The sequence below is a fragment of the Lissotriton helveticus genome, chromosome 7 (assembly GCF_964261635.1).
Source record: "Lissotriton helveticus chromosome 7, aLisHel1.1, whole genome shotgun sequence".
Lineage (NCBI taxonomy): Eukaryota > Metazoa > Chordata > Amphibia > Caudata > Salamandridae > Lissotriton > Lissotriton helveticus.
Genome location: NC_136068.1, coordinates 1635997208 through 1636017306, shown reverse-complemented (window position 1 = coordinate 1636017306; position 20099 = coordinate 1635997208). Strand labels below are relative to the sequence as shown.

Here is a 20099-nt window from a genome sequence, read left to right as displayed (position 1 = left end):
TTTACTGAAACACCATTTGTGGTCTTAGGACCCTGAACCCTTTATCAAGATAAGCATTAGAGAGGCTTTAATTTCTGTTTCAATTTAAGATATAGCCAGGGTTCACTGTGTGACGGGACTGTAAGGTAACCAGCATCAAAACGTCAGGTCCTGGCCTTTACTCTCTCCATAATGCAGCTCCTACTCTCTCTACTTCTAACACCCGGCTGCCAACCTTAGTACCAGCTACAACATTACAGTAATGGTGTCACATCTTCAAGTCTTCAGCTGTACCTGGCACTGGAACATTCTGCACAACAGTAGACACACCTTTTTCCTACAGGGGTCATACACAGTGAACAACACTTTGGTACACAAGAAAAGCAGTTGCTGTGAATTCTGTTTAGACTATTTAACACTGAGTCAATAAATGGAGTATCAACATTATTCCTGCTGAATCAGTCACTCCTACTCAAAAACTTAAATTATCATCTGCCATAGAGCTCTGAGGTGAAGATAATCCACAGTCTAATTTAGATTATAGTGGCAACTATAGTTAACAACGGCTATCCCTATGTTGCTGATCATATTCAGCAACTGGATACACTCACGGGTGACAAGCAGCACTCTACAAATCCACCGTTCATATCATTACAATACATAGTTATGTGAAGGGCCTTGCAACCTATTTCATTTGCCCAATCTGTTTAAAATAAGCATTGTTTTACCCTTTGTGCCTGGCTGCTGCTAGAAAGCTATAACTTTTAACTTGTTGCAATCAAAACTAGAAATATGATTTCTTTAAAAACCAAGGGCCTCATTTACAAGAAATAGGCATAGGGCAGCACTGCAAGTCTTCTTGCTGTGCTGACCTACGCCAATTCGAAAGGTCAGAAATGCACCATGTTTACAAGATACAGTGCATCCTGTCCTTTCAGCCAGCACACAATTTGCAGTCGAACATCAATGCAGGCACCCTTGCACCATGGTGCAAGGGTGTCTGCGTTGTTGGCATAATTGTTTTTGTTCCAAAAAGGATATCTTCCTGCATTAAATACAACTAATGGAGGCTTTTCCCTCTCACTATATGTGCTGCAAAATGCAGCACATATAGAAAGAGGAAAAATGGGGAGAAAGAAAGTTATTTCTCCTTGTTACTACTCCCCTGGGGAGGTGCACAGTGTTGACACCGTCTCAGGTTTATAGATCCTTGTAAAACTGGGTGTTACATGGGAAAACCCTTCGCAACGCTCATGGATTGTCTTCTCGATGTAGAATAAGGCAAGGCAGGACCTTGCGTTCCTTACTCCATATCTATGAGGCCATGCAAAGCCAAACAGAGAGGCTTTGCGTCGCCTCGTAGTTATGATTAAGAGGCCTGCACCACCAGAGCTTCATTAAAAGTCAAGCTTCGGCAGCGTAAACCTATTGTAAATAAGGCCTTAAATGCACAGTGGCACATCAGTGAGGCCAAAGTTTGGATGTGTGGCTATGAGAGAATGTGAAGGTATTTCCGGTGTCACTATGTATTCAATGAATGCACGCCACCTCATGTCTTCATGTCTCAGATGCCACATTATGAAGACCGGCTATTCTGAAATGTAAATTTTTTTATCATGTATAAATGCACTATGATAGCCGTGTAGCATGTAACACATACCTGAATCATGGCTCCCACTATCTTCCTAGTCTCCTGATAGATTTTCTCCCCATCCCAGGTTGGATTTAAGGTCTTCATGATTCCAGCTAGTCGATTGTGTTCTCGCAGAAATAACGTATGAATAGATGAAAGACCCATATGTTCGCTGGCTCGACTGTCACCTTGGGAGATATAGATAACTTTTGAATTTCATATATAAATATTATGTGCATATCAATTATACACATTTAAGTAGTCATCATTTCAAAAATAAATGCTGCAAAAATGTAATACCCATGATATGTTGAGAAATACTGTGGGGGAAATGAGGATAGATATGAGGCAGTAGAGAACAATATTCTTCTTTTGCGTAATCATGAACATCAGTTTCCAGCAGATATGGTGGTAGAGGTTAGAGGAAAAACCCTGAAGTGTGAAAAGGTAACTTTCAATTGCATTTTCCCAATAGAGGAGACCTATCTTACAGCTATGTTAAGTGGTCCCAGTGCAGGGGAGTCAGAATGGAGATGGTCTATTGGCACAGGAAAATGTGAGGGTCCCTGGAAGGCAACTTGTGGGCAGAGAGGGGCTTATTCTTTCAGAGGTTGGTTTGTGTCTGTGTCAGAAGATGATAATCTACATCGGGTAGTGAATGTTTCAGTGTTCACCACAATTCACAAGAATAACAGAGATGTCTTTTCACATTCCCTTTTCCTTTGGTCCTGTTTAAGCTCATGGGCATGTAGATTCTCTGGCTACAGTTCCTACATAAACTCTATAACGTTTAACAAATGGGGAGGGGAGTTGGCCTAAGACCTCGAATCTGGGGAACTGGGTTCAAGTCTCGGCAATGATGCTGAACATCCTGTGATTCTGGGCAAATCACTTAATCTTCCTGTGCCTAACAAAAATGAATGTGTCCTCTTGTAATGCAACTGGTGCCATGTAAAGTGCACTGATCCCCGATTCGGGTCAAGTCCGCGCTATATAAAGCCCTGTAAAAAAAAAAAGTTACCCCAAGGTCTTAAATGAGGGGCAACTCTTTAGGCATTGTAGTGAACACACGATTCTGCGTGCACACACTGCTATGTTGGCATAAGTGAATTAGATGCTTAAACGCCATTTTGCCACTTTTGCACACAACACCACATGCCTCTGGTCTTGTAAGTCAAACTGGTTGCTTTTCTTCACATGAGAACGGTCTGTTTTTCACAACTCTAGACTTACACCGTGACCTCAGTCTGTACAGAGTGTTCAAGGTCAAATAACAATGTATGCTGTTGATTCAGGTTGATCGGCCCATGTTCTAGACTTAACATGCACACAGCTGCAAATAACTGAAACTTGTGTGCCTTTAATATTGCATTGCAATATGGATGCCTGATAGGTGACAGAGAGCTTTATAAATGAGATAAATAAATAAATAAATAAATAAATAATTAATTAAATAAATAAACAAATACATTGCATGCATGACAGGGGCACTTGGAGAAAACCTTTCCATCTACAGAGAGCTGTGCTGACCTGGCATGTGGTTTACTTCATCTGATCTTGGAGGTAGTGGGTTCCCCGTTTTAACCTAGAGATCTTCTATTGTTATAAAAGCTAGCTCCCAGCAAGGGGAGGGTGGTACACAAGGTGCTATAGAGCTGGTTCCACTATCATTATAATATCATTTCTCCCTTTGTATTTTATGGAATTGTAACAATGCTGATTGTTTTATTTTTATTCATTTGTTTGCTAATGTTGGCGAAAATACTGCATCTTAGAGAACGTAGTTAAAATAAGCATTTTAAACTATACCATGTCTCTGATTACTCACGTTGTGGACCTGTATGAGAATAAAAATGAAAGAGTGTCCTTGATTCCCACTATTCCTTAGAGTTCATTTAGTCGCTTGTTCTGAGCTGTCTAGTCATTGGTAGCTTCGCTGTAGCACGGAGAACGAATGGGACACTGATGCTAGTCGGATTGGGGTTCTGGGCACTGAAGAGGGGTTTTGGTACTCCACAATACACCGAGGTCCTGGTTTCCTGCGCATAGTTCTGTGCATGAGCAGAATCCCTGCAACAGCATCAGTTGGAAATCAAAGACTTTTATTGTACTCAAAACATCCTGGAATCTTGCTGAGACAGAAAGCCGAGAGGGGTTGTGTGATCAGCTCTCTGCTTCGCTGGCCTTTCTGATTCTATAGTTGCTTTCTGCCCCCTAGTTAGGGAAATGTTTATATAGAGGACAACCTAGGTCATGTGTCAAAGGGCTGAAGGTAGCTCTCAGCCTTCCTGGGCTACGCTTCAATGGAGCGAGGGGATGGATCAACAACACTGTGCTTCAGTCCTCAGATATGAGCTTGAGCATCAAGTACTGAGATATAACCTTGATGGTTCAGATGCTGAAGATCACAGTAGAGAAAAATGATAGTCAAAAAACAATAAAAATTACGGCAGTTGCAGTACCAAGTACACACTTTTCAACAAATTATAACAGAATGAGTTCTAGGCAATGGACATATTTGAATGCTAGAGTAAAAAGTGCCTGCAAGGCACGGCCACCATATCATGGGCCTTTTCGGCACAAAAGCAGCAGAAGGTCTTTCCGTCCGCCATGGTAATGTGGCGGGGTAAAAGGCCATCCGGAGGGGTGTTTTGGCGGGCGGATCGCCACTGCCAGTTGGGCGGTGGCGATCAGCCAGCCATCATAATGGACCCCTTAGTATTTGTTTTATATAAGTACACTTTTTAGAAGTCTATGATTATTTAGTTCATGGGGGATTGGCTTACCACAATATTTTCTTAGAAGACGTAAGAGTTATTCGATAAACATACTACAATGCTTTAAAATTACAAAATACAATTAAGGAAGCAAGAGTATTAATTCAAAAAGCAGGTAATTTTCAGGGGAATAATTTTTTAATGGCTAACGCCTCTAAGCGTCAGCCGTTACAAGTATGACGATAAATTAAAAAAAAAAATGTATAATTTTCCCTTTAAATTTCATTACGTTTTTTCCTGCCTGATATACTTGATTGGTTTATCTAACCTGCAGACACCCAAAGAACTGCGAGGCATATTTACAACAAAGTGTCGGAGCCTCCTTGGCTTAATGCCAAGCTCCTCCACTTCAGAAATGCAGGGTTGCACCATATTTACAACAGCCCTGCATTTCCCCCTGCACTGGCGCTAAATTTAGCAACCTTGCTCCAACACAAGCATCCTTGCCCCATAGTGCAAGAATGTCTGCATTGAGGGGAAGATTGTTTATGTGCAGGAAGGTCTGCCTTCCTGCGCATAAAGAATTTTTAAATTGTGTTTTGTAACTTTTATGTGTGCTGCTTAATGCAGCACACATAGAAGGTGCAAAACTTAATCTTTTTTTTTATTGTTTATGTGCAGGAGGTGACACCTTCCTGCATATAAACAATCAATGGCGTTTTGCTGTTTCTATGTGTGCTGCACAACGCATCACATTTAGAAACAGCAAAAAACGGGTAGAAAAATGTATTTCTCCTCGTTTCGCAAGTTTAAGACCATGTTTTCCCTAGTCTTAATTGTGGCGCTGCCTCCTATTTATGCCACTCTTGTACATAGGGGGCAGAGTCTAAACCAAAGGCTGTTTCGGTTGAACACCCACGGCAATACCCATTGCCCTCCCCTTTCACGCTAAGTAAAACATGAGAGGTGTGCCTTCTTTACAAGGCAGCGTTAAGCCATGTTAAAGGGCTTAACGCTGCCTCGTAAGTAAGGGTTAGCCCCTATCGCCATCACAAGGTCCCTAAAAGTGGCGACAGGGGCTTGTAAATATACCCCTTTGTCTATTCTCTCCTCTTAACAAGCATTGTTTGCAGCGGATTAATATACAATACCAGTTTATAAGATAATAGGAAACAGGCAGGGATTTCCCTATGATGCTGTGTAGCCAGCCCCTTCCTCTATGACTGACAGCTAAGCTGACTCTAAAGATTTGATCATTCTGTGAAAAGACAAGCCTGTTTTCATGTAGTCCAGAATTTAAAACATTTCCATAATCTAGCCCCAAATTAACAATTGATCGAATCAAGATAGCCTATGTCCAGAAATAATACATTTGATTATTTTCTTGAGGGGTGGTGGATATCAAATGTTGTTTGCAACTGCTTACTCCACCCAAGCGTGCCTGGAGATGTTTTCATTTTAAATGTTAGGCGGAATAAACTGGCCAAATGTACTGAAGAATTCAAGTCAAGTTTTGGAATCTAGCTTTGGTTAAAACAGAATGTTTTCATGTTGCTCCTTTCAGTTGGGGGGTAGTTATTTTCCCTAAAAAATGCTCATTATTCAGAATGGTAAGAAGTGGCTGGCATTGTGATATGTTTCCATCTTTTTTTTATATGTAAATGCTGAAGAAGTAGCGAGAATGGGGACCTTTTAGGAATCCCAGCAGTGACCAAAGAGTGTGGGGGCCTACATGCTGCTAGTTGATGACCCCCCACACACACCTTTAAGAGAAGAGATGTGGCATGAATGGAAACGTTTTACCACAATGGTGACATTCTTTAAATTAAGGATCAGCAACCTAATTTTGCAATTGTTATGTTATGTTTTGTTATGTTATGGTATCTTATGTTATATGAAAGGTGAATTGGCATAGTGCACGACTCACCTGGGAGGGTATCTTGGTACCAAAGAAGTTGTATGTTCTCCAACAAAGTCTTGGAGTAAGTCTAGCCCCACACATTGCCATTCTCAGGAGCAGGTAGAAAATAATTGATGCTGAGACTTACAATACAACCCATAGAAAATACTTATATTATTCTGACTTTTAAAGTAAATATATTGATATAATTTGTTTTATGTTACAAAGTTACATTACATTTACAATTACATTTTGTATAACTTAATAAATAATAAGTAACTACTTTTTGAAAAATGTATTCCACTTTTAAACTTTTATAAACATTTTAAAATGTTTTAAATGTATTAAAATATAACTGTTACTCAAAATTACTAAATATTAATTAAATACTAAAATGCTAGTGACTGTAGTTTTTTTTAATGTTGTTAATAAATTAATATATTTGAATCATTTAATCATTTAAGAAACATTTAATTTGATGAGTTATTGTGCTGTAATTTATTTTTTATTAAAGCTTATTATTTTTATCCATTCTTACCATAGGGAGATTTCCATATCTTAGATGTTTTCACCCCCTTGTTTCAGGAAGTTGAGAGAGGCTCTACTATATTTTGGTATAAATTTACACTTTTTTGTTCTTTGTTATATCCAAGTGTAGATTTACACTTGAGTAAATAATACATTTGTAAATGTGCCTTTATGAATAGGGGCCAAGGTATTTAGATCCCACATTACAACTTGTTATAACTGGGGGGGTCTCTAGTTGGCCGAGATAGGTACATTAGACCAAAATAGGGACCCTTGCTTCTAAGTCAGGGAAAGGGGATTAAACTACTGGATAACCACTGCTCACCCCCTTGGTAGCTCGGTACGAGCAGACAGGCTTATCTCAGAGGCAGTGTGTTAAGCATTTGTGAACACACACAGTAATACAGTGAAAAGACTACAGAAGGATACCACACAGGTTTTATAAAAATAAGTATTCTTTATATAGACATATCACAAGACCATAAACACCAAAAATCCACAGTACTGTAATCAATAATAATTCTTTAAGATGGTAGAAATAGTTAAAAAATAGGTTATTCACTTAAAAATAGTCATTAGCAACCGATAACCCCAACTGGAGTATCAGGAAGTCAAGGTCAAAGAAATCCCAAAGTATGGCGCCGACCGCGAGTTGCGCGGTGTCGGGCCCGAAGTCAAACCAGACCTACAGAGAACAGTACCTTGGAAAAGCGAAAACAAATACAGCTCATGGCGTCGGGGAGATGCAGCATCGTTGGTGCTGTGCAGCGTCAGCAGGCTGGATGGTGATGTAAAAAAATATCCACTTTCTAAAAGTGGTATTTTCAAACACTGAGGGGTCGATTCCGATTCGGGAAAAAAAACGTCCGTACGAATCGTACCCGTCCGTCCGATCCGTATTCCCTGAATCCGTCCGAATCGTCGCGATCCGTACATATTGCAAGGCTCAAACCGTGAACTGTACGACTCGAACACATACCGTACGACTCGTACACATGCCGTACGACCCGACAAGTACGATCCGATCCGGACTGGGGTATGAGGACGCGATTCATACTGTCCACGTCAGGTAAGGGCGAGTCGTACGGAAAAGCACACAAACACATACACACCGTACGGTCCGTACCCCCCATGATCGCAGGGGTACGCACCGTACCCCTGCGATCATGGTGTGTACGAGCCGTACCCCCATTGTACGATCGGTGTACGACCTGCACCCCAATTGTACGATGGGTGTACGAGCCGTACCCCATGTACGATGGGTGTACGAGCCGTACCCCCATCGTACAATGCGGGTACGGCTCGTACACCCATCGTACATGGGGTATGGCTCGTACCCCCATCGTACAATGGGGGTACGGCTCGTACACCCATCGTACATGGGGTACGGCTCGTATACCCCATGATCGCAGGGGTATGGTGCGTATCCCTGCGATCATGGGGGGTATGCACCGTACCCGGGGGGGGGGCGTTCCGTACCTGTTTCGGCATTTTACGGCTGTTTTCAGCTCCCATAGAAAAAGGGTCGTACGGTACGTACCCGACACGTATCGTACTTGCTGGGTCGTAAAAACCAGCCGCGAACCATACAGATGTCGCGTACAGCGGGTTCCGAGGGAGAATCGTACGGGGATTAGAGTCGTACGGTGTCTTGTACGACTCGTACGGAGTACGGCTCCTGGTACGAATCGTACTTCGTCGTACGTATGGGGGACATTGCAGGGTACGATTCGTATGGGAAAAAGGCGACCGTGCGACACAGGTAAGTGTGACCCACTTGTGGGACACCCCCGCGCCGCACGGCCACCAGCTGCTGCGTGTGCCCCCCTGCTGTGCCCTCTGCCTCGCTGCCTGCCGCGCTGCCGGCTGACCCTGATATCACTGCTCTGTTGTGTTTTTCCATTCATCTGTGCTTGTTTCTTTTCTTCGTGGTTTTTGCCCGTGCTAAGTATCTTTTTACCATCATTTGTGCTTGTATTGTATTGTTTTTCCTTCGTGATTTTGCCCGTGTTAAGTATCTTTTACCATCATTTGTGCTTGTATTGTATTGTTTTTCCTTCGTGATTTTGCCCGTGTTAAGTATCTTTTACCATCATTTGTGCTTGTATTGTATTGTTTTTCCTTCGTGATTTTGCCCGTGTTAAGTATCTTTTACCATCATTTGTGCTTGTATTGTATTGTTTTTCCTTCGTGATTTTGCCCGTGTTAAGTATCTTTTTACCATCATTTGTGCTTGTTTCGTAGTCTGCCCGTCCCCCTTCGTGCTTCCCGCCTTCCTCGCCGCCCCCCGCTTCCCGCCACCACCGCCGACCCCGCCCCTTTTTTTCTTCTGTTCCCTCCCCGCTCCCGCCTCCCAGCTGCTCCGCCCACCCGCGCACTTGGCCTTAAAAGGCGACCGTGCGACACAGGTAAGTGTGACCCACTTGTGGGACACCCCCGCGCCGCACGGCCACCAGCTGCTGCGTGTGCCCCCCTGCTGTGCCCTCTGCCTCGCTGCCTGCCGCGCTGCCGGCTGACCCTGATATCACTGCTCTGTTGTGTTTTTCCATTCATCTGTGCTTGTTTCTTTTCTTCGTGGTTTTTGCCCGTGCTAAGTATCTTTTTACCATCATTTGTGCTTGTATTGTATTGTTTTTCCTTCGTGATTTTGCCCGTGTTAAGTATCTTTTACCATCATTTGTGCTTGTATTGTATTGTTTTTCCTTCGTGATTTTGCCCGTGTTAAGTATCTTTTACCATCATTTGTGCTTGTATTGTATTGTTTTTCCTTCGTGATTTTGCCCGTGTTAAGTATCTTTTACCATCATTTGTGCTTGTATTGTATTGTTTTTCCTTCGTGATTTTGCCCGTGTTAAGTATCTTTTTACCATCATTTGTGCTTGTTTCGTAGTCTGCCCGTCCCCCTTCGTGCTTCCCGCCTTCCTCGCCGCCCCCCGCTTCCCGCCACCACCGCCGACCCCGCCCCTTTTTTCTTCTGTTCCCTCCCCGCTCCCGCCTCCCAGCTGCTCCGCCCACCCGCGCACTTCGCCTTAAATGGCGACCGTGCGAATGCGCAGCGTTGACGCGCAGCGGGCGCGCCGATTTTGCGCCGAAGGCGCGCCAAAGGTAAGCCCGTCTGCGCCCGTCCGCGACCGGATCGCGACCAGTGCCAGGACCCCTGGCCCCCACCGACGGAAGCCGACCCGACGATCATACAACGCCGCCGATCTCATCGCACTCAACACCGGCCGCATCCCTGGATGTCATCGAGCCGCCCCGAAGCACACCCACGGACCCTTCAGCTGCTACGCCTGCAAGTTCACCTGCACCCGGACTCATCCTGCACCAGCACTCGCCAAGCCGACCATCAGCAGCAACCACCTGAAGTGCATCCTGCTCAACACCCGCTCCGTCCACAGACACGCCGTAGAACTCTGGAACCTCCTCGACACCACCGCCCCCGACGTTGCCTTCCTCACCGAGACCTGGATGAACGCCTCCTCAGCGCCCGACATCGCCATCGCCATCCCGGAGGGCTACAAGATCATCCGGAGGGACCGCACCGCCAACCTGACGGGAGGAGGCATCGCCATCATCCACAGAGACACCATCCGCATCACAACCAACACCGACGACACCCTAACCACCGCTGAACACCTGCACTTCCAGATCCACACCAACCCGAAGACCACCCTCAGAGGCACCCTGATCTACCGACCCCCGGGACCACGCACACGATTCAGCGAGGACATCGCCGACTTCATCAGCCCGCATGCCCTCCCCTCCGCCGACTACATCCTCCTGGGGGACCTCAACTTCCACCTGGAGAACATCAGCGACCGCAACTCCATCAGCCTGCTCGACAACCTCGCCAACCTCGGACTCAAGCAACTGGTGTCCACCCCCACCCACCTCGCCGGACACACACTCGTCGACGCCGTCTTCTCATCAGCGAACCCCAGCCAGGCCGCCGTCAACCTCACGAAGTGGATCAACAACGGGGCGGACGAACTCGCCCCTCTGAGAACCCCGCCCAGCAGACCCTGCAGCAGAAAAACACCATGGTTCACCGACGAACTAAAGAGCTCCAAGAAGAACTGTCGAGCCCTCGAGAAAGTCTGGAGAAGGGAACCAACCACGGACAACATGACCACCCTCAAGCTCGCCACCCGGAAACACCACCAACTGATCCGCGCCACCAAGAAAAATACATACAAAGACCGGCTGGACAACAACGCACACAACTGCAAGGAACTCTTCAACATCGTGAAAGAGCTCTCCAACCCCAACGCCGGAAACAATGACATCACCCCGTCGCAAGACCTCTGCAACTCCCTCGCTTCCTACTTCCACAACAAGATCGCGGACATACACAACAGCTTCAGCAATCAACCAACGCAAGCCACAACCGCAACAACGCCACCCACCACCACCCTCCGCACCTGGACCCCGATCAGCACCGAAGACACCATCCGCACAATGAACTCCATCCGTTCCGGATCTCCGACTGACCCCTGCCCTCACCACGTCTTCAACAAGGCCGACGCTGTCATCGCACCCCACCTGCGGGACATCATCAACACCTCCTTCGACACCGCCACCTTCCCTGAGAGCTGGAAGCACGCCGAACTCAGCGCTCTTCTCAAGAAACCCACAGCAGACCCCACCGACCTCAAGAACTACCGTCCCATCTCGCTCCTCCCGTTCCCGGCCAAAGTCATCGAGAAGACCGTCAACAAACAGCTGGCCGCCTTCCTCGAGACGAATGGATCCCTCGACCCCTCACAGTCGGGCTTCCGAGCGAACCACAGCACCGAGACCGCCCTCATCGCTGCCACCGATGACTTACGAACTCTGATGGACAACGGAGAAACAGCGGCCCTCATCCTCCTGGACCTCTCCGCGGCTTTCGACACTGTCTGCCACCGCACCCTAGTACAGCGCCTCGGCAACATCGGAATCCAGGACAAGGCTCTGGAATGGATCACCTCCTTCCTCGACGGAAGAACACAGAGAGTCCGCCTACCACCGTACAAGTCAGAAGCCACCAAAGTCATCTGCGGCGTCCCTCAAGGATCCTCACTGAGCCCCACCCTCTTCAACGTCTACATGAGCCCCCTCGCGGCCATCGCACGCCAACACAACCTCAACATAATCTCCTACGCCGACGACACCCAGCTGATCCTCTCCCTGACCAACGACCCCGCCACCGCCAGAGCCAACCTGCACGAAGGGATGAGAGAGGTAGCCGAATGGATGACGACCAGCCGCCTGAAACTGAACTCGGACAAGACGGAGGTCCTCATCCTGGGCTCCTCGCCCTCCGCCTGGGACGACTCCTGGTGGCCCCCCGCCCTGGGCACCGCACCTAAACCAACGGACCACGCACGCAACCTGGGCTTCACCCTGGACTCCTCCCTCTCCATGACCAGACAAGTAAACGCCGTCTCCTCGTCTTGCTTCAACATCCTGCGCATGCTACGTAAGATCTTCCGGTGGATCCCCACCGAGACGAGGAAGACGGTCACCCAGGCCCTCGTCACCAGCCGACTGGACTACGGCAACGCCCTCTACGCCGGAACCACCGCCAAGCTCCAGAAGAGACTCCAGCGGATCCAGAACGCCTCGGCCAGACTCATCCTCGACATCCCCCGACGCAGCCACATCTCCGGACACCTGAGAGATCTGCATTGGCTCCCGGTCAACAAGAGAATCACCTTCCGTCTCCTCACCTACGCGCACAAAGGCCCGAGCTACCTCAACAACCGGATCAACTTCTACACTCCCAAGCGCCTCCTCAGATCAACCAGCCACGCCCTCGCCGCCGTCCCCCGCATCCGAAGAGCGACAACAGGAGGAAGGTCCTTCTCCTACCTGGCCGCCAAGACCTGGAACTCACTCCCAACCGACCTGCGCCTGACCCAAGACCACCTCTCCTTCAGGAAGAAGCTCAAGACCTGGCTGTTCGAGCAGTAGCGGCACCCCCCCCCCCACCCAGCGCCTTGAGACCCTACGGGTGAGTAGTGCGCTCTACAAATGACCTGATTGATTGATTGATTGATTGATTGAAAACACTCCAAGCAGCTATTCGGAGCGGTTTTTCCCGTATCGGAATCGACCCCTGAATTTTAAAACCAACTTTACTAAAAGATGTAGGGGCAGATTTACAATCTCCATGCGACACCGGTGCTTCACGTTGCGTGACGCACCAGTGGCACAGCCTGCTAAGGGATATTTACAAGCACAGGTAAAGTCACCCTGCGTGACTTAACCTGTGCTTGTAAATATCGTCCCTGTTCACTCAACACTGTGCGTGTTAGGGGAGGGACATGGGTGTTGTTATGGGTGCTCCCACGCAACACCCATGTCCACTGAGGCATTTCCAGATTTACGAGAAATCGTAAACCTGGAAATGCGTCAGTTTGCTGCGCCACCATAGGGGTGGCGTAGCCAAGCGAAACAAGGAGAAATGTTTTCATTTCTCCTCTGTTTTTTTCCTCCTTCAATGCGTGCTGCATTCTACAGCACGCATTGAAAGAGGAAAATGCCTGCATTGTTTGCTTTTGTGCAGGAAGGGGCCCCTCCCTTCACAAAAGCAATCTCCACTTGGCGCAGGCATCCTTGCACCATGGTGCAAGGGTGCCTGCCCGGCACATGGCAGCTGTTTCTGTGCCAGCGCAGAGCACAGGAATGCGACATATCATCGTGGATATGTCACATTCCTGTGCTCTGAAAGTGCTGCAGCGTGGCACAGCCAAAGAGCTTGCGGTGCCGCGCTGCGGCACTTTCTTGTAGATATGCCCCCTAGTTTATCATCCTGAGTTCAGGCATGCTAAATTTGAATTTCTACAGTGTTCCCTGGGTCAGTTAGGATTATAAGATGTTATAATCATCTGCCCATTCTGGCCTATGGGGACAGGTAGCCTTGCAATAGTGAAAAACGAAAATGGCTGTAATTCACTATTAAGACATGCCACACACACCAGCACATTTCCTACCTTTTAATTACAATGCACCCTGCCCTTGGGTCTACCTTAGGGGTGTCTGATGTGAAGAAAAGGGAAGGTTTAGGGACTGGCAAGTGGGTGCACTTGACAAGTCGACATGGCAGTACTAGACAGCACACAGGATCTGCAATGGCAGGCCTGAGACACACTGTGCAGGCTGCTTCTGTGAGTGAAACAGCCAGTGCTGAAAGCTAAGCGAATCGAATTCAAGGTCCTAACACTGGCATTTCGGGTTGGGTAAAGGGCTAGGGCCCGCCTATCTTAGAAGGAGACTTCACCCTTATGCTCAGAACAGAACGCTATGGTCCAACACCCAATGCCAGCTGATTACACCCAGATTAAAAAAAGCAAGATCTGGTGGAAAATCATTCGAGGTGGGTGCCACTAAATGCTGGGACAAACTTCCCATGCACTTATGGCACATTCAATCAGAACCTCTGTTTCGTAAAGCCCTTAAATCCTGGTTATTTAGCCGTCCGGAATAGTCTAGCTTGGCCTTCCTTCCTTCCTCACTGTCTGCGATAGCGCCAGGACACCCCGTTGGGGTAGCTGTGCGCTTAATAAGTGCATATTTATTATTATTTGATTTACAGACCCTTGGCACACATAATGCACTATACTAAGGTCTGATAAGTAAATCAAATAATCCAATCATGGAGTCACTAATCAACATATCAATTTACAATAGAGAGCAAATGCACTTTAGCACTGATCAGCAGTGGTAAAGTGCCCAGAGTCATAAAACAGTTAGCAACAGGTCAGAAAAAATACAGGAGGAAGGCAAAAAGTTCAGGGATGACCCTGCAAAAAGGGCCAAGTTCAACACAACTCATTAAGTATGAGACACATATTATGATACATGAGAAAATATAATGTAAAACTGTGTGTTAAAAACCTAAAGACCACAAAGGAAACTGTGAAAGCATATATGACTTGAAATATAAGCCGTACATAAATTGCTATTTGTTAGGTGAGAGTTGCTCAGTGCATAATTTTGAGAGAAGTGTGCTAAGCATAGAATGATTTTGTTTTAAAAATTGTTATGTTCTATTTTATTCACTGTTTTGCGTTTGATTATTGCAAAGGTTTTAATAAACCCTTCGTGAAAATATTTTAGATGCTGTTAAAAGTGATTATAAAGTTTCTGCTGTTTGTCAGATTTTGTCATGGTATTTTGACATGGATCCTTTTTAGGTAGAGCCTTGACAGCGCTTGTGCTGTCTGTAAGACCTGTTGTATCCTTTTCTATGGTCTCTAGGACATCCACTGATTGCCATTGGGGTTTTCTTATGCCAATCCGAAATGCTGGCTTTCTATTGGTCCATTACTCGCAATTGTCCCTCCTTTGGGTGTGTGTGTTTCAGCTGAGGCGATGTAACAAACATAGATGTTGTAAATATCGAAGTAAAAATATAGAATACAAAAATATCGACTCCCTATATTTAAACAGGTAAGTACAGGAATATTGAATACAAAATATCGAAGAAAAAAATATAGATGAACAGAATATCGACTTAAAAATATATCGAACATAAAATAAATATATTAAATATGATCAATATTTTTAACCCAATAAATTAAATGTAATATACATTTTAACTAAATATAACAAATAAACTTAATAACAAAAATATAAACACACACATAAAAATGTATACATATACATACATTTACTTAAATATAATGTATTAACTATTATCTTTAGTTAATTTTTTAACTTTGAAATATATAAGAATTTAATATATACATATACAATAATTTTAAATTAAGAAACAACGCCATTTTACAATGAATTCAAACATTTAACTGAAAAAAATTTAAAACATACATTTTGCAACACAATAAATACAACAGTAGGGAAAGTGCAGGATAGCGGAGCGTTAAACATTACTATTCCCACTCCAGTGAGTGCAACAGTAGGGAAAGTGTAGGATAGCGGATGAGTAGAAATTACTATTCCCACTCCAGTGAATACAAACAGTAGGAAATGAGCTGGATAGCGGATGCATAATGATTACTACTCCCACTCCAGTGAGTGCAACAGAAGGAAAAGTGCACGATAGCGGAGGGTTAAAAATTACAATTCCCACTGCAGTGAGTGCAACAGTAGGGAAAGAGCTGGATGGCGTGGGGTAAAAAATTACTATTCCCACTCCAGGGAGTGCAAAAGTAGGGAAAGTGCTGGATAGCAAAGGGGTAAAAAATACTATTCCCACTCCAGTGAGTGCAAATGTAGAAAAAAATGCTGGATAGCAGAGGTTTAAAAATGACTAATCCCACTCCAGTGAGTGCAACAGTAGGGAAAGAGCTGGATGGCGGATAAGTAAAAATTACCATTCTCACTCCAGAGTGCAATAGTAGGGAAAGTGCTGGATGGCGGAGGAGCAAAAATTACTATTCCCACTCCAGTGAGTGCAACAGTAGGGAAAGTGCTGGATGGCGGAGGGGTAAAAATTACTATTCCCACTCCAGTTAGTGCAAAAGTAGGGAAAGTGCTGGATAGCGGATGGGTAAAAAATGCTATTCCCACTCCGGTGAGTGCAACAGTAGGGAAAGTGCTGGATAGCGGAGGGGTAAAAATAATTATTCCCACTCCATTCAGTGCAACAGTAGGGAAAGTGCAGGATGGCAAAGGGTTAAAAATTGATATTCCAACCCCAGTGAGTGCAACAGTAGGGAAAGTGCTGGATGGCGGAGGGGTAAAAATTACTATTCCCACTCCAGTTAACGCAACAGTAGGGAAAGTGCAGGATAGCGGAGGGGTAGATATTACTATTCCCCCTCCAGTGAGTGCAACAGTAGGGAAAGTGCTGGATAGCGGAGGGGTAAAAATTACTATTCCCACTGCAGTGAGTGCAACAGTAATGAAAGTGTTGGATAGCAGAGCACCAAAAATTTAAAATACCATTTAAATATTTAAAAATATATAAACAACAAAAAATAAATAAACAATATTGTAAAAATAGCAGATTAACTATATTAAACATTAACATTAAATATATTAATTACATATATCAAAAAGGTAGAACTATTATCTAAAATTAATGCATTTAGACACAATATTTATTTAAAATGAGCAAATATTAACCAAGTTTTTTTTTTAATTAAAATATATTTGTTTAATTTCCTATCCCACAACACCACACCAATAAAAAAAACTTCAACATTTTCTTATCAAGTCTAAGAATGCTTTATACCAAAAATGTTGTCATAAAAGAGTAGCATCTTCATTAATTTATTTCCATAATTAACAAAATTATTAATCATTTCACAATTTATTATTAATACAAATAAATAATAAACATTGGTTTTATATGCATTCTTTAACACTGTAATATTCACAACACACACCTAAAATGGAATAAATACACAAATACAATAATTAATTACTAATTAAATATTTTTATTTAATACACTAATATTTATTAATACATTACTTCCCACCCTTCCCACCATTTTCAGCTATAAACACAACACATCTAGAAATTTTACATAATTAATTACCAATTAATTAATAAAAATTGATTAACAACTAATTAATAAATCATCAATTAAAAACTAAATTACTTCCTACCATTCCCACCATTTTCACCTATAAACAGCACAAAAACACATACAAATAATTACACAATTAACATAATTAATTGCCACTTATTAATTAAAATTATTTAACAACTAATTAATAAATCATCAATTAAAAACTACATTACTTCCCACCATTTCCACCATTTCCACCTATAAACAACAGACACATAAAATTGATCACACAATTACCATAATGAATTGCCAATTAATTAAATTAATTAAGACTAATTAACAACTAATTCATACATAATCAATACAAAATTAATTTACACATTTAACACTATAACATCCCAATTCCACAGTTAATATATAAATGAAAATGATTCTATACATTTTATATAATGAAATTACTTCCCACCCTATTCCCCTATAAACCCACAACCCACTACGGAACAAAAAACGCAAAATTCAAATTTAATACCTACTAAATTTTTACACGTATAATAAAAATACAAAAACATCTTATACAAAAAATACATGCATCACACACATATAAAATATATACTAACATACATAACATTAATAAAAAATCAATATTTTTAACATCTATATTTTGCGAACGATTTCAAACACTTCGATATTTTTTACATCGATACTACTTACCCAAAGTCGATATTCTGCACCACCATATTTTCTCTGTTGATATTCTTGAGCCACGATATTTTTGTTGCAATGATATTTAGGTAAGTTGATATTTATTCTCTGCACCCAGGTGGGTCACAGCGTGGGCTGTTTCCCTTTGTGATTAGTCTCTGGTTATAGTCCATGTGATGCGCAGCGTGCAAATGACTTACAGCTGTGGTCGGTATGAGGAAAGAAAAAGTTATGAACAGAGATGGGGCAGAAATCTGGAGCCACTTTCAATTATTTCAGATCTTGGCAGAGCTGTTTCTCATAATCGGAGAGGCAGTTTTTTGCCCAGCTGTCCCCACTGGTTCGCACCTTTGCGGGCTGTCTTTGATCTTTTCAGTGTGGAGGGAGGATGAAACCTTGACCTTATTATCGAGACATTGGCACAGTTTCTTCCTATTTCAGCAAGCAGTGGAAACAGTGGGCACCGTGCAGGGCACGCCCGGCTTTGAATATGTTCCCCAAAGGAGGTGAATAAATTAAACCAAATTTTATGCATATTTTTGTTCCTCTCAAAATGAGCATATTCATATTCATTACTATTGAGGGGAGTATTTTCAGATACTTGAATTACGTAAGAAAGGGACTGAGTAGTTGAAGAATTTTTAAATATGATTTTTGGGGGGATATGTGTTATTGACACTCGCACATTGCCATTCATCGTTTGGTTTCATACGTTTGTTTCTTCTCACGCAGTGGGTGTTTTCTATCTCCAATCTGCATGGAAATTCTTCGGCAAGGCAGGGTTGCGTGGCACACAATATTTTCATATTATAGAGCCGAAGGATTACTGTGTGCCATGGGATAGGCACTGGACAAACGCATAGGGGGATATTCTCAAGAACGTGCAATAATCATCGCCAAAATCGGTTAACACAACATTTCACATCGCGTCTATCGCGGAAAAATAACTCGGTGTAACGGCATATTCACAACACGGCAGTAACATGCAATAGTCTCCCAATAGCGCATCAAATGTCCACAATAAAGTCACCGGGACAGCGATCAAAATCTAAACCCCCAACTTGAAAAAAGTTGCGATGGGCCCAACAGCGATAAAAAAATCAGCAATAAGCTGCGCCAAGCCTGCAATTTCCACATTTCAGGTGGGAAAAATCACTATAAAAGTAGAAAACAAATACAAACAAAAGCAAAACAACTGCAAAGCACAATGGAGGTAGCCAGAGCAAGTACAGAGGCAACCAGAACCCCACAAGCCCCCCGGAGCCCAGGCCGGGACCTCAGGGCCAGCAAAGGACACGGACAAGAAGAAGAGGAAGATGCCGTTCAGTCCGCAGGAAAACAGGATCCGGATAACGGAGGTGATAGAACACCCACAACTACTGATCTTCACCTCCACTGTGTCATTGGCAACAAAAAATGGAATATGGCAGTCCTTCGTGGACAAGGTGAATGCACTCGGAGTGCTGAAGAGGACAATGGAAGAGGTCAAGAGGCGCTGGAATGATGTGAAGCGCAAAACCAAACAGAAACTTGGCAACAACCAGAAGGTAGCAATGCAGACTGGAGGTGGGAGTCCAGCGCCACAAGAGGACATGGATGAGATGGAGAAAATAGTGTCCACAGTCATCAGTGTGGAGATGGTGGCAGGAGTTGGGGGACCAGACACTGCTCAACATGACCTGACACAACAGCAACAGGGTGACAGGGTGAGTAACGAACAGGGACTGGGGGAACAGGGGTAGATGGGCACAATGGCACACATGCACAATTAAGTATAGCACAGTGCACACCTATCATGACTCTGGATCATGTCTTTGATCACCTTGGCACACTGTAACACGCCTAGAAACAGCAAGTATGCCACTGTCGACTATGTGCACAGAGGGGGCCCTTCCCACACACCACCAATCTCACAACAAACCCATGCACATGTGTTAAACCCAGCAAAGCGGCGTGTCTGTCAGCAACACTGACAATGCAAGTGACACTGCATGACGAATAGCATTGCTGCAGTCAATATGTCATGAAATGTTGCACGCCATGACACTGAGGTAGCTGAGTGTGGACCACATCCATAAAGGAGCAGGTCACACTCTGACACATCCACGTGCACAAACAACCCCTGACGTCAGCAACACATCTGCGGATAAACCATTCCCCAAATTCCCAACTCCCAC

The 20099-nt window shown here is 44.2% G+C and overlaps 1 protein-coding gene across 2 annotated transcripts in view; it reads right to left on the bottom strand.

The window, feature by feature from the left end:
- The window catches only part of LOC144770626 (myeloperoxidase-like), a 329709-nt gene that overhangs the window by 95462 nt on the left and 214148 nt on the right, over positions 1 to 20099 (bottom strand). For both annotated transcript variants that reach the window (XM_078655312.1, XM_078655313.1), the window contains exon 9: positions 1640 to 1800. In XM_078655312.1, coding sequence (XP_078511438.1) covers positions 1640 to 1800 — 161 coding nt within the window. The remainder of the gene's footprint in view (positions 1 to 1639; positions 1801 to 20099) is intronic.